Source organism: Rhinolophus sinicus, linkage group LG03 (genome assembly GCF_036562045.2).
Source record: "Rhinolophus sinicus isolate RSC01 linkage group LG03, ASM3656204v1, whole genome shotgun sequence".
NCBI classification, from domain to species: Eukaryota; Metazoa; Chordata; class Mammalia; order Chiroptera; family Rhinolophidae; genus Rhinolophus; species Rhinolophus sinicus.
Genome location: NC_133753.1, coordinates 64,865,154 through 64,880,860, shown reverse-complemented (window position 1 = coordinate 64,880,860; position 15,707 = coordinate 64,865,154). Strand labels below are relative to the sequence as shown.

Sequence of the window (15,707 nt, the reverse complement as noted above, 5' to 3'; positions counted from 1 at the left end):
TGGGCAGGAAACAGCTGGGTCAGAGAGGCCTAAGAACTCGGGACACATGTGAGACTTGGGGCAGACAGCAGGGGGTGACCACAGCCCTGCCAGCCACCCCAGAAAAGAGTCAGGCCAAGTGCAAGCACTCAAAGATATCTCCGGACACTTAAAACATCAAAGAAATTCTGGTGCTTAAAGTACGTCTTGCTTGGCTCAGAGATAGGCCTTAGAGCCAGGACGCAGAAAGCACCAGCACAGAATTTATACCACTTAAACCTGCGGCACCTGGGCAGCGGTAGATTCTGGAAACTACAACTCCCACTAGGCACCGCAATTGAATGGGCTAAGCCCGGGATAAACTACAAGTCCCAGAATGCCTTGGGCAAGAGGCGCGAGTACGGAGGAGCGGAGGGGCGTAGCTACGTCGCCCGCGCGGGACCGTTAAATTTGAATCTTGGCGACTGGCTTTGAGGTGGCCGGTTGGTGAGTCAGGTGCATACTTTAGTCCAGAAACACCGTCTGGTCGCTTCAATACCGCTAAGGGCAGGTTGCATAAGGAAACTTAAACGGTCTGCGGCCCGGAGGAAAAGCCCGCGGCAGGACGAGAGCCGGGAATGCAGGATGGCGGCGATGAAGGAAGAGGGTGCTCTCAGGTAGGTACGGGAGAAAGGCTGGGAGCTGGGCCTGCGAGACCCGAGGGTGCCTAACAGGTGACAGAGGCCCCACTCAGAACAGTTAAGGAGAGGAGCGGCGCGATCAGTAGAAGTCCAGGCCGCAATCTCCTTCCTGATCGAATTAGACGACAAAGGGTGGAAGCGAAGACTGGGGTAAGCGCTGACCTCTATGGGGTGTGGGCGCGTGAAAATCCCGCTGCATCCAGCGCAACACAAACGCTGCGGGACCCCCGTGGTACAAAGAGCTTGGAATTTGTGGTGGGGTCTGTATCTCTCTCTCTCTGCTCAGCCATTTGCTAGCTCTTTGACATGGAAAATGCTGATATCAATGCTACATTGCCGGGTTTGGGGTGAATTCAAAGTATTTGTAAAGTCACTGCCTCCGAATATGTGCTCAACGAGTGGTAGGTACTATCATTATACCAGTGGCATAATTAGAAATCTAAAAAGCCCTTCTCTGCATGCTTGCTCCTTTTACTTAAATAAATATATATCAGCTCTTCTAGGTTGGAATTCTGTATGTGTTTTCGTTGTAGGGTACACAGTGCTTAGATAAATGTCAAGTCATGAGCTCTTTCATTAACACAACAAATATTGACAACCTATTAAGCACTAGGTGCAGCAAATAAAAGACACAAAAATCTCTACCCTCCTGAAGCTTAGATTCTGGGTGGGGTGGGATGAGGGCAACAAACAATAAACAAGATAAATAAACTAAAAGTTTGCTGGTGGTCAGTACTTTAAAAAAAAATGGTGGGGTGGAGGGGGTTGGTGCAATTTTAGATAGTTTTGAACAGGAGGCCTCACTGAGAAGGTGTCATTTATATCAAGACTTAAAGTAAACTCAAGAGCTAGTCATGCATATATCTGGGGGGAAGCACAAAGGCTGGAGGGTGAGGGTTGAGGGTGGAGCTGCACCTGGCAAGTAGTAGCTGGAGAAGAAGGACCAGGAGAGAAAAAGGAAATGAAGGAGGAAAAGGGAGGATGCAGATATTGTAAGTACTTGGCTTTTACTCTGCTGAAGGTTGAACGTCATTGGAAGGTTTTGAATACAGGAAAGACATGATCTGACATGGAAGCACTTTGGCTGGAGTGTTGGAAAGACTAAAGGCAGAAAAGGGTGGAAGCAGGGAAACCAGTTAAGAGGTGATTGAAATCATTGAGGCAAGAGAAGCGGGGCCTTGAGCCAAGCTGGAAATAGTGGAGACGGTGAGAAGAGGTTGATGTCTGGATATATTTTGAAGGTAGAGCCATCAGGATTTGCTGAGTGATTGGGGATGTGTGAGAGTGGTGTCAGGTTGGCACTAAGACATTTGACTTGAGCAACTAGGAAAATAAAATTGCCATTTATTTGAGATGAGGGAAGATGGAGGAGCACGTCTGGGAGGAGGCAGGAGGAGGAAGCAAGGGAGTAGTCCCAACTCAGTTTAGGACATTTAACTGAGATCATTTAATTGCTGGTTTAAGAGCAAGAGAAGAAATTCAGATGAACTCAACAAACGTTTATTCAGTGCTTACTAGTGTCAGATCCCATATTAGACCACGGAGATACAGAAATAAATAACATGGCCGTTACAGGGTTCACACAATTTTAAAAAGATGTGAGTAGTTACAACCTAAATTATTAATCAGTTATACTTTATTTACTGCAGGAGAGTTTTCGCTCTCATCTAGTCTGAGATTACACATAACTTTACTCTGTTTTGAAGATTAGTGCCTTATCTTTCTCGTTTTAAACCCAGAGATAACGTCGCAGAGCTCTGAAGTTCAGAGCACATACCCAATATGGTGATTGCCTCCAAAAACTTGTGGGGATTCCTGACCCCTCTCCCACCCCCTTTTCTCCCCTCCCCTTTCCCCCCAGGCTTGATAGAATTTGGTGGGTGGGAGGGGCAATTGTGACCAGTAAACTATTTTCTGCATCTGCTCTGGGCTATCTATATATGTAAATTTCAGTTTTAAGTCATGAGTTGAAACATGGGATGGTAGTCTGACCAACACCTTGGTAATTTCAGATTAAACTAGATGATGCATTCAGTGGTAGGCATAGAACTGCTTTTTGTCTACTTTGCCAAATGTATATTTTTTCCCTTTTCTTCCTGCCTTAAACTTTATTCTTACAGTATTGTCCACAATACCCTTGCTACATTCTGTCTTCCATTAGGCAAATACGATAGCCATAAACTTGGAAACCAGGTCACAGAAAGGCTGAGAAGTTTAGGAGTATAATAACACTACTAATGTGTCTGTACATGATCTTCAACCCAGGCATCACGAATAATCACTTATCTGAAAACATTTACAACAATCTAGTGATATAATAACTCAATGTTGGTATGAGACTTACTTTTGTTTCCCCCTCACAGTGAAGCCATGTCCCTGGAGGGAGATGAATGGGAGTTGAGTAAAGAAAATGTACAACCCTTAAGGCAGGGGCGGAGCATATCCACTCTTCAGGGAGTATTGGCACAGCAAGAATCTGTTCGTAACACTACCCTGCAGCAGCAGAAACGGTATGTAGAACAGTTGGGGTTCAACCTGTCATCATTCATCCCTGACTGGTAGACAGTGTATGTGGATCTATGCACAGTGGCATAAAGAGTACTCTTCAAAATTGGTAGTATGAGAATCTGTTCTCTGCCTGCTTTCTCATCACGTGACAGCTATCTAAAGATCTCCCTCCTCAAGTACCATTAAGAACAAGAGCTATAGGATTTCATTTCATTGTGGAGCAGCCAAAATCTTCTATCATTAGAAATACATCTTATACAGGGGGCAATGAGAAGCAAAGTAAAGGAAGTATCATATTACAGTATTTCCCCAAAGTATTATGTCATTCTGAATCTTTAAATAGAATTAATTCTTTGATAGTAATCAATTAGAGAAATTTCGTCCTCGGATTCTTAGTAATAAGAAAAAGTGAATCTGCTCTTTTATGTGTGCTCAATTATTAACTTTCTAGAAAGTACTTTTGATAATGAGAAAAAAGAAATAGTGATCTCCAAAGAAAATGGAAACCTCAGAGAAACTGAATTTATACTAGAAAGTTTTTCAGTATGATGGTTTAACAAACTCTGGATAAACAAAAGCTGAAAAATACTACAACTTATTCAAATGGACTTATGGAACTTGCTCTGCTTTGACTAATGCGTATTTTGATAAATATGCTTTTTTTCAAAAAAGTGAAGTATCAGTTTCCATCCTTAATCTCTGACAAAAAATTCTGTCATCATAAACAAATTATCATAATTTAGGTTATAATGTAATGAATATCCTTGTTCATCTCAATGGATCTTTAAAAGCATTGGGTTTTATGGTTTCGTTCCAGAGATTATGGTGTCCTATTCTTACCTCTTCTTCCAAGCTTCTGTGACATTGTACTAGTTTTTCTACTTTTCTAACTGCTCTTCCATTTTTCTTGTTGGCTGTGTTTTACATAGTCTCTGTTCTTTGCCCTCTGTTCGTCCATATTCAAGTTTTTCAGGATTGTTTCACTACTGTGTACATCTCTTATTTGCCTTCTAAATGTCTTTTTATCTACTTGCAACATATAATTAAATGTTTCACTGATGTATTAAATACTGAATCTCTTCTCTTATAAATGACCTTCCTTTTTCTACTCCATTTTGGTCAATAGTACCAAAACTCACCTGAATGATCTTACTGCCCTCTCACCCTAATTTTATTTAGTTGGTTACTAAGGACTGGTAATTTTTTTTAAAAGTATAATTTACATCCAATGAAATGCTCTGGTTTTTATGTAAACCATTTAATCAGTTTTGACATGCATATCAAGACACAGAACATTTGCATTACCTCAGAAAGTTCTCTCATGCTCCTTCCCAATCAAAGCAACCGGTGATCAGATTTCTGTCACCATAGGTTATTTTTGCTTATTCCAGTATTTCATATAAATGGAATCATACAGTTCTTTACTCAGTATGGTTTTTTTTATATAGGCTTTTTCATGTTGCATGTGTCAGTAGATTGTTCCTTTTTATTACTGAGTAGTATTCCATTTATCCATTTATCAATTGATGGACATTTAGAGTCTTTCCAGTTTTATGTGCTTTATGAATAAAGCTGCTATGAACATACTTGTGCAAGGCTTTGTGTGGACATAGATTTTCACTTCTATGTAATTGCTGGGTCATAGAATAAATGTATGTTTAACTTTTTAAGGAACTGCCAGTTTTCCATAGAGATTGTGACATTTTATACTCCTGCCACCAATGTAAGAGAGGCTATTTGCTCCACACCCACTCCAGTATTGGGTGTTGTCAGTCTTTCATTTTAGCCATTCTGGGGGGTGTGTAATAGTATTTCATTATGGTTTTACTTCCCATTTCCCTGGTGATTAATGATGTTGAGCACTTTTTTGCATGCGTATTGGCCTTTTATATATCTTCTTTAGTACTGTATTTGTTAACATATTTTGCCTAGTTTTAAAATTAGATTGTAGAAGTTCTTTATATAGTCTGTATACAAGTCCTTTATCAAATATATGTGTTGCAGATATTTTCTCCCAGTCCATGAATGTCTATTTTCTTGGTGGTATTTTTTGATAAGCAAGAAGTTTTAATTTTGATGAAGTTTAATTCATTAGTGTTTTTCTTTTATGGTTAGTGCTTTTTGTGTCTTCTCTAGGAGATCGTTGCTCCTCCAAAGTTGCAAAGGCATTCTGTGTTTTCTTCTAGTAGCTTTATTGTTTGTTTTTATGTTCAGGTCCTTGCTTTCATCTTAAATTTATCCTTGTGTTTGGTTTAAGGTTGGAGTAAAAGTTCTCCTTTCCCTCTCCTCCAATATAAATATCTAGTTGTTCTGCCTCCGGTTTTTTGTTGGATTTTGTATTTCCTTTTCCCATTGAATTGCTTTGGGGCCCTTGTCAAAAATCATTTGATTGTGTGTGGATTATTTCTGGACTCTCTATTCTGTTCGACTGTTCTAATTGTCTGTTCTTTCACCAATTATACAGTGTCTTTATTAGCTTTATGTGGTACATCTTGAAATCAGGTAAAGTGTGTTCTCCAAGTTTTATTGTGTTGTGTGTGTTTTTTTCAGAATCATTTTGGCTATTTTTGGTCCTTTGCCTTTCCATACAAATTTTTTTTTTTTAAGTGTGTTTTTCCAGGACCCATCAGCTCCAAGTCAAGTAGTTGTTTCAATCTAGTTGTGGAGGGCGCAGCTCACAGTGGCCCATGTGGGGATCGAACCGGCAACTTTGTTGTTAAGAGCACCAGCACCGTGCTCTAACCAACTGAGCTAACTGGCCACCTCTCCAAACAAATTTTTTAAATTCTTGTTAATTTCTGGAAAAGAGCCTGCTGGGATTTTGGTTGGATTGCATTGGATCTATAGATTTATTTGGAGGATTGCTGATTTTTATCAGCGGTGCCTTGGATTTAATTTTTTCACGATTACTGCAGATAATCCCCTCATTATGTCATACTGAAATCACCATATTAGCTTCCTAATTATGGCCCTTTTCTAATAGTTGTATTCTTATACTGTTACTTGGTTAATCTTTTTGAAATCTTTTCTTATCATATTCAAGATAACTCTCCAATTAAAACCCAGTAGTGGCTTGAGTACATGTAATCCAGAGTCTTTAGATTTACATTTAAAATATTCCCTTCTTACCTCTCCAGAGAGCTCCATTTATTCCCAATTCTGACTTTATGTTATAGCTCGATTTCCTCAATTTCCACTTTCACAACTTTATTTAATACTGATTTCCCTCTCTCTTGAAAAACTCTCTTTTTCTTTCAAATGTTATGGTTCCTTCAGAGTCCCACCTTCTGAGGCTGCTTCTTTGACTTCTTGAAGCCTTAACTATCCATTCTTTGCAATTGTTATATACTATACTGCTTTGTATTTTGTTAATTTTTCATTTGTATACTTTATCTTATTAGAGTATAAATTCCCTTGTGTCAAGGACTATTTTATTATTTTTTTATATCAAACATAAACCCTTAATAGTATTTGTTAATTTATCTAAATTGAGGTTTATTACTCAATACTTCCCCTCTATTGTAGTTGGTCAGTCTTAACTTAGTCTTTGCCCTCTGTCTTTACTAGGTCACACTTTATACTTTCTTTAAGGCACTTGCCAAATTATATATGGTATTTTTCTCTGACTAATGTTGCCTATGGAATTTTTCTTTAAGATTCTTATTTCTATATATATTTGTGTATGTATTTAGTTTGTTCAATACTTCATGTACATATAAAATAACTATCATTTTTTGCATACTTACTATGTCTAAAGACTTCACATTTAAGACTAATCAACCTAATAAGATAGGTACTATTATTATATTATCCCCATTTTATAGATGAGGAAACTACAGAGATTATTAAATAGCTTGTCCAGTGTCACTCAGCTAGTGATTAGTGGAGCTACAGTTAAACCTAAGAAGTCTTGTTCGAGAGCTTTAAATTACTGTGTACTATTGCTTTTCTATATGTTGTCTTAGAATTTGTTCCTCTGATTTCTACATGTTTTGTCCCTCCTGTTATCAGGCAGAATCCTAATTATTTGTATTATTTTTCATTCTGTTTAACAAAGTTTCAAACTCCAGTGGAGTTATCTAGATTCATATTAAACACTTACTAAATGAATAAAAATGGAGGTGATACTTGTTCATTTGGCTATTATCACAATTGCTTATGCTTACGTTTTCTGTTTAAATTTCAGGGCATTTGAATCTGAAATTCGATTTTATACTGGAAATGATCCTCTGGATGTTTGGGATAGGTAGGTCTTTTTTATTTAAACAAGGGCTATGGAAACTTAACAGAGGAGTCCTTATGGCCATGCTTCTCAAATTGGGGTGTACCGAGCAGTGTGCCAGAATACGAGTTGAAAGTGGTGTCTTGGGGGCACAGAGAGACAGAATAATCATAGCGTCTCTTCCTGAGGTATTTAGAACTGAATAAATTTCAAGTTTGTGGCATGTAGCTGTGAGCTATATACCCTTCTATCCCCATCCCTGTTATTTCCAACAGGCACTTATTAGAAATACTTGGGAAATTTTGAGGGAGACAGGCTTAGGACATGTCATTGAGGACCTCTAAATAAACATTTTCAATATATTAGATATTTCTGCTTTAAAAAAATCTAGAGTGGGTTTTGGAGCAAGAACAAAAGTACATGTTAAACTTTAAAAATATTCTTTTCCTTTTCTTTCTGTGCAGGTATATTAACTGGACAGAGCAGAACTATCCTCAGGGAGGGAAGGAAAGTAATATGTCAGCATTGTTAGAAAGAGCTGTAGAAGCACTACAAGGAGAAAAAAGATATTATAATGATCCTCGATTTCTCAGTCTCTGGCTTAAATTGGTAAGTCTCAAACACCATCTGAATTTAAAATATTAAAACAAGATTTTCTCTAGAGATATCTGGTACACCAAAAAATGGAAAAAACCTAAGCAATTTAGGATGTACTAAACATTTAATATATACTTAGTATTTGCTACATTGGTTCTACTTTAAAGGTGGATTTTAATATAAGCTTTTTTACCCCTTTAAGAGTGATCACAGGCTGGTATGCCTCTCCATGGGAGTGGGTTGTTTGTTTTAAACATAAGTGGGCCAGGCAACTGTATTGGAGGAGGATGTGTAGGAGCCAACATAGGGCATTAGTAAAATTGGGGTAAAGCTTTTGTAGGTGATTCTATATCCCTTTCTCCTCTTTTTGAGAATCATCATCATGAAAAATGATGTTTAATTCTTCATCTGTCTTTGAGCTTCTTTTGCCTAGTATATTGCTACATCCAAAAATGTCCGCCTGACTACTTTGTACTGTCTTAACTTGACATGTAGTTCTTTTATTTCTAGAAAACTCTTGAGGATTTTTTATGAATAAAAAATAATGACCAGGGTTTCTTTGACAGTAATTTCATTGTTTTATCCTAAAAGAGATTTTAAAAAAGTGATAAATATTTAGAATAGAATATTAGGTAATGGATAATTAGGTACTTACAAAAATAAATAAATTTTAAAAAATAAAAATAGGTAATTAGATAATTGATAATTTTAAATAGAATATTTACAACAACCGTTTTGATATTAAAAATATTGACTTAAAATTGATAAAATTTTTGGCTAAAATATATTTCTTGATGAGGGCTTCTCTTAAACTTCAAATAATTACCAATATAGGAATTAGGTGAATCCTGAAGTCATAATGTTTCTTGATTTCTGCAGGACATTTGACATAGCTTGTTATCCTTATTGACAAGTTGGAGAAATTACGTTAGGGATATTACTTATAGGAATTTATAACAAAGGATGGCACTCAAAGAATGCTAAACAGATTTGTTAGCATGAAGACTGTACTCTTAGTCCCTGGTGGTATACTAGTGGATTTTGTTTTTCATTCTGTCCTCTGTAATATTCTTACCTTGTATAATATTCTTATATGTGATTTACTAAAAGGTTAGATTAGGTAAAGCTCTAAAGTGACTTAATACCAGGATTCTGTGATTATATATTGTTGGAGCTACTGAAAGTACCAATTAATTGGAATAATTTCTCTGTTCGCTTTTGCTAACCTGGTGCTGGTACTGAAGAGCAATGACATTATCATAAAGTAAAAATCATAGGCTAGCCCAGTGTTACTGAAAGAATGGTCTGCAGACTGTTCAAGGTAAGTATAAAAATTGAGAATAATCATTTAGAAATTTTGTTAGCAATTTGACATTGCCATAGCATCCAAGCACATCATCATCTATCTAGTAACTTCTATTTTTATTGTATTTAAAAAAAATAACGGTCCATAATGGAATGGAAATTTTTAAACACACACACACGCACACACACACACCCCAAAACTGGTCCCTTCAGCACAGGTAATCTGAGAAGCACTAATTGGGACAACCCTCAAATTCAAATGATCAGCCCTAGAATGATCAGCAATAATCTGAACTTTGTACATGGATAACAAGGTGCATGTTATCTCTCTATATATTTGCTATTTTGCTTTTTTTTTTTCCCTTTAGGATGGTCAGGAAGAATTTTCTTTTGCTTTGTAGAAAGATGTCTCCAGTCAGTTATTTTTATAAGGGATATTTACAGTCTAGCTAAGGAAAAATTTTGTTCTTAGATAATATCCAATATTTTTAGTTAAAAGTGTAAAATTGTTTTAGTTTGACTTTTTAGGAGGTACCAAAAAATTTAACTTTTGGATCTATTACTCTAACCATGTTGTCCTTTTACTTATGTCATTTCTTAAGAGATCTCCTTCAGCATTCTGGAATAACCACGGGCAGCCAACATTTATTGGCTGTCCCATGTTGCATCAGAGCTATTCAGAAAGCTGTTAACAAAATGAAATCAATGTTAAATTTTATTTATGTAGTAACAGATACAAAGGACTAGATCTTATATTAGTAACACATTCAGAATTATGACTTTGCTTGAAACACCATTACATATGGGAAAACATCACTAATTTGGGTAAGCAGAAAAAACCCATTTACTGAATTACTGCAAAATTAAACTATAAAATACTAATTGTTTTTGTGAAAGATATAAATGGAGGATTTCATTTATTCAGCCTTTTTCTACCAAACCCTGGCTAGGGACTGGTGTATAGTAGATAGCAATGTTTTCTACATTTGTGTTGGGGAAGACAGATGTTAAGCTATTGTTTGTAAGTGTAACAAAAAAGAAAAATATTGAGTTGTATGGTCATGCATATCAGGAGGACTTATTTGGCTAGACAATCAGGAAAAAGTAGGTATGAGAGAAAAGACATCTAATAAATAGGAGAAAAATGTTATCCTCCCTGGTAGTAAAAGAACTAATTAGAACACTGAAATGTCATTTTTATATGAAATTAGAAAGTTTTAAAAGTTTCTGTGAAATTAGTATTTGGGAATTACTAGTAGCATTTAATATTTTTACAACTCTCTTAAAAAGCAATTTTAACTTTTTAACATAGTCCTACTAGGGATTTATCTTAAGGGAGTAATGTAAAACGTGAAAGGTTGTATGCATGAAGATATTTATTATAGAATTATTTATAATTGGGCAAAATTAAAAGTTGTTTATCCAAAAAATAGGGGAATAGTTAAATGATGAAAGATCTACAGCTGGAACATTATCCAACCATTTAAAAATAAGAGTGAAGAGTAAACAACAACATGGAAAAATGAATGATGTACTAAGTGGAATAAAAGCAATTTTTATTATTAAAACTTTATAAAATGATAAAAATCCTTTTATCCTGTATAAAAGACTAAAGAAAATATATCAAAGTGTTAATGGTGTGGGATTTTTAGTGATCTGCCCCCCTACCCACCCCTTCTTGCTACTAGAATTATCTGCATTGTATCTGGTCTTGAAAGGTCCCTGCTAAAATACAGATTGGACCATGTCATTCCTTTGCATGTAGCTGTCCCACCCCAGTACACATACATTCACTATCAGGCAAATTCAGAATTGATTAGCTTGACATTCAAGATCTGTTACACCTTTTTTCCCAAACTCCTACCTTGCCTGCAACCCTACAAACTATTTTCTCTGTCTAGAGTGCCCTTCCTTTCCCGTTCTCTACCTGATGTAAGTATATTCCTCCTCCAAGGCCACACTCAAATGTCATACCTTCTTGAAGTCTTTCCTTCCCACCCCCCCTTTTTTTTTCTTTTCACAAATTAATGTCTTGTCTACTTTTTAGGTCCTCCCAGTATGGTCCTTACAACATTGTATTATAATAGATTTTTTTTTCCAATGCAGAAAATACAGATAGTATCTCCAGTGATTGGGACATACTAGACAGTAAGTGGATAGAAATTGTTTAACTCTTAATGCTTTTAATTTGTTACAGGGGCATTTATGCAATGAGCCTTTGGATATGTACAGTTATTTACAAAACCAAGGGATTGGCATTTCACTTGCTCAGTTCTATATTTCATGGGCTGAAGAATATGAAGCTAGAGAAAACTTTAAGAAAGCAGATATGATATTTCAGGACGGGATACAGCAGAAGGCTGAACCACTGGAAAGGCTGAAGTCCCAGCACCGGTAAGCTGCTTCTCTGGAGCTTGTCTTAACTCTTTAAAACGGGCTGTAAATGATTGTTTTTGCATCTGAATAGTGTTCTCCATGGATTGCCAAGTTCCCTATTTACTATTCAATTTTAAAAAGGTATATTTAATTTTTTTTATTTAACATACAGTAAAATTCATTCTATGGTGTACAGTTTTATAAATTTTCACAAATGAAAAGAGACAGGTAATAATTACCATGATCATGATATGGAATAGTTCCATCACTCCATTGAATTCTTTCATGCTATCCCTTTGTGGTCAACACCTCCTTTCACCCCCAACCCCTCGCAACCATTGATCTATTCTCCAGCCCTATAGTTCTGCCTTTTCCTTGATGTCATATGAATGAAATCATACACTATGTAACCTTTTGAGTCTGGCCTCTTTCATTTCGCAAAATGTATTTAAGGTATAAGTGTTCTTCATATATTCTGAGTACAAGTCTTTTGTAAGATAAGTGATTTGTAAATCTTTTCTCCCAGCTTAAGTCTGGTTTATTCATTCTCTTAACAGTGTCTTTTATAGAATAAAAGTTTTTAATTTTGAAGAAATCTGACTTGTCAATTATTTCTTAAGGATCATGCTTTTGATCTGAGAATTTTGTCTGGCCAAAGGTCACAAAGATTTTCTCCTATGTTTTCATCTTGAAGTTTTATAGTTTTAACTTTTTATATTTAGATCTGTGATCCATTTTGAGTTAATTTTTGTAGAAGGTATGGGTCAAGGTTTTTTATTTTTCTTTTGCAAATGAACCTCCATTTGTTCCTATGCCACTTATTTATTTATTTATTTTTTAACTTTCATTTATTTAAGTGTGTTTTTCCAGGACCCATCAGCTCCATGTCAAGTAGTTGTTTCAATCTAGTTGTGGAGGGCGCAGCTCACACTGGCCAATACAGGGATCAAACGGGGAACCCTGGTGTTGCGAGCATCATGCTCTAACCAACTGAGCTAACCGGCCGCCCCGTTATGCCACTTACTGAAAAGACTTTCTCCGTTAAATTGCCTTTGTACCTTGTTAAAAATTAGTTTCAGTTTGATCGTATTTGTAGATTTATTCCTGTTGATTTTGTTTTATTGATCTATGTGTCTATTCATTAGTATATACCACACTGTGTAGATTCCTGTAGCTTTATAGTAAGTCTGGAAATCAGGTAATATGAGTTCTATAACTTTGTTGTTCTTTTTAGCTCTTCTAGTTCCTTTGACTTTCTATATACATTTTTGAATCCGCTTTCTGGGATTTTGATTAGTATTGTGCGTGAACACGGTGCATTTCTCCACTTATTTAGATCTTTGATTTCCTTGAGTGAACTTTTGTAGTTATGTTCTTCAAGGACCATTCCATCTAAATTGATGAGTTTATGGGCAAAGAATTGTTCATAGTGTTCCTTTATTATCCTTTTAGTGTCTGTACATTGTGTAGTGATCTCCCCTCTTTCATTCCTGATCTTGGTAATTTGAGTCTTCTCTTTTTTTTCTCTCAGTGAGTCTGGCTAGAAGTTAATTGATTTTTATTGGCTTTGAGAGAACCAGCTTTTGCTTTGATTTTTCTCTTACTGATTTTCTGTTCTTAATTTTATTAATTTTTTGTTCTTTATTATTTCCGTCTTTGTGCTTGCTTTGGGTTTAACTTGCTCTTCTTTTTCTAAAGTGCAAGGGGATAGCTTAGATCACTGATTCTAGACCTTTTCTTTCTAATATGAAAATTTTCCTTCTAAGCACTGCTTTAGTTGTGTGTCACAAGTTTTGATATAATACTGTATTATTATTTTTCATTTAGTTAAAAATATTTCCTAATTTTCTTGTGCCTTCCTTTGGACTTATGTAAAAGTGTGTTATTTAATTAGGAAATGTTTGGAGATTTTTCAGATATCTCCCTGTTACTGATTTCTAACTTAATTCCTTATGGTGAGAGAACATAATTTGTACAGTTGCAAATCTTTTAAACTAATTAAGATTCGTTTTATGGCCCAGAATGTGATCTATAGTGGTATATATGCCATGTACACTTGAGAAATATGTGTATAGTCTGCTTTTAGGGAATGGGATGGTCCAAAAATGTCATTCAGGTCAAGTTGATTGGTTGTGTATTCTTCTATATCCTTGTTGATACTCTACTTGTTCTGTCAATTACTAAAAGAGGAATTTTGAAGTCTCTTTTATTGTGAACTTACCTATTTTTTCATTCCCATCAGTTTTGCTTCATGTATTTTGAAGTCCTATTGTTAGATACATACACATTTAGAATTGATCCCTTTATCAATGTCCATCTTTATCCTTGGTCATACTTATTCTAAAGTCTACTTGGTGTATACTAATATAGCCACTCCAGCTTTCTTTTTGCATGATACATCTTTTTCCTTTCTTTACTTTTTTTTTTTTTTTTTGCTTTTATTTATTTTAAGTGTGTTTTTCCAGGACCCATCAGCTCCAAGTTAAGCAGTTGTTTCAATCTAGTTGTGGAGGGCGCAGCTCACAGTGGCCCATGTGGGGCTTGAACTGGCAACCTTGTTGTTAAGAGCGCTATGTTCTAACCAACTGAGCTAACCGGCCGCCCCCAGCTTTACTATTTTTTTTTTTTAAATACTACAATCTAATTTTAGAACACTTTTAACACCTCAAAATGAACCCTGTACTCATTAGCAGTTATTCCCCATTCCTACTCACCCCAGTTTCAGGCAACCACTAATTTGCTTTCTGTCTCTGGATTTGCCTATTCATTTGACATAAATGGAATCCTACATTATGGGGTGTTTGTGACTGGCTTCTTTTAGTTATTGTCAAGTTTTCAAAGTTCATAATACTGGCGTGTATCAGTATTTCGTTCTTTTTATTGCTGAATAAAATGCCATTATTTGGATATGCCACATTTTGTTTATCCATCAGTTAATGGACATTTATGTTGTTTACTTTTTTTGGCTATTGTGAAATAATGCTGCTCTGAACATTCATGTTACAGGTTTTTGTGTGAATTTCCTTTCACTTTTAATCTATATCTTTATATTTAAAGTGGGTTTCTTATACACAGAAAATAATTGGGTCTTGTTTTTTTTTTTCCCTGCTCTTACAATGTTTTTATATGGTATGTTTAGATCAGGTGTGTCCAAACTGCGGCCCGCAATCCATTTTTAATTGGTCCCCAGCAAATTCCAAAAATATATTTAGTTTACTTAAATAAACCAGGTGAGGCAATACATACTTCACCTCGAATGAGTGGCCCGGCTGTTTGTGTATTTTACCGCATATGGCCCTTGGTGAAAAATGTTGAAAAAAGTTTGGACACCCCTGGTTTAGACCATTTAATGTAATGACTAATTATATTGAATTTAGGTCTATTATTTTGTTTTCAGTTTGTTCTCTGTTTTTTGTTCTTCTATTGTCCCTTTCTTGCCTTCTTTTGAGTTTTTAAAATATTTTCTAGTATTTCATTTTATTTTATTGGTTTTTCTATCTAATATGTTTTTCATGGTTGCTCTAAGTTATATACACATACCTAACCTTTTACAGCCTACTTGGAGTTAGTATTTTATCACTTCAAGTAAAATATAGAAGTTTTATACCCATATAGGTCCCTTTATCTGTTTTGGTATACTTGCCGTATGTATTACATATCCGTACATTGAAAACTCCACCAGACAGTATTACAATTTTTGCTTTCAACAGCCATACATAATTTTTAAAATCTTAGGAGAAAAATAGTCTTTTATATTTACAATTTCTGTTCTTTCTTCATTCCTAAAGTTCCAAGTTCTCTTTTAGTATTAGTTCCCTTCGGGAAGAAGAGGTTTTATTTTTAGGTGTTCATTTAGAGTCTATTGCCAATAAATTCTCTTATTTTTCTTTATCTGAGAATGTCTTCGTTTCATCTTCATTCCTGAAGGATATTTTTACTGGATGTAGAATTCTGGGTTCTTTTCTTTCAGCACTTTAAAGATGTTGTTCCAGCGTTTTCCTATGGGAGCCACTGAGTTGAGAGGAGCATGGCGGTCTCTC

The 15,707-nt window shown here is 35.7% G+C and overlaps 1 protein-coding gene across 1 annotated transcript in view; it reads left to right on the top strand.

Annotated features, from left to right (window-relative positions):
• The first annotated feature begins 409 nt into the window (after positions 1 to 409).
• Positions 410 to 15,707, top strand: part of BUB1B (BUB1 mitotic checkpoint serine/threonine kinase B) — a 64,508-nt gene continuing 49,210 nt past the window's right edge. Inside the window, exons 1-5 of the mRNA XM_019725498.2 lie at positions 410 to 635; positions 3,023 to 3,169; positions 7,354 to 7,413; positions 7,854 to 7,998; positions 11,489 to 11,685. Of these exons, the coding sequence (XP_019581057.2) occupies positions 604 to 635; positions 3,023 to 3,169; positions 7,354 to 7,413; positions 7,854 to 7,998; positions 11,489 to 11,685 (581 nt within the window). The 5' untranslated portion in view covers positions 410 to 603. The remainder of the gene's footprint in view (positions 636 to 3,022; positions 3,170 to 7,353; positions 7,414 to 7,853; positions 7,999 to 11,488; positions 11,686 to 15,707) is intronic.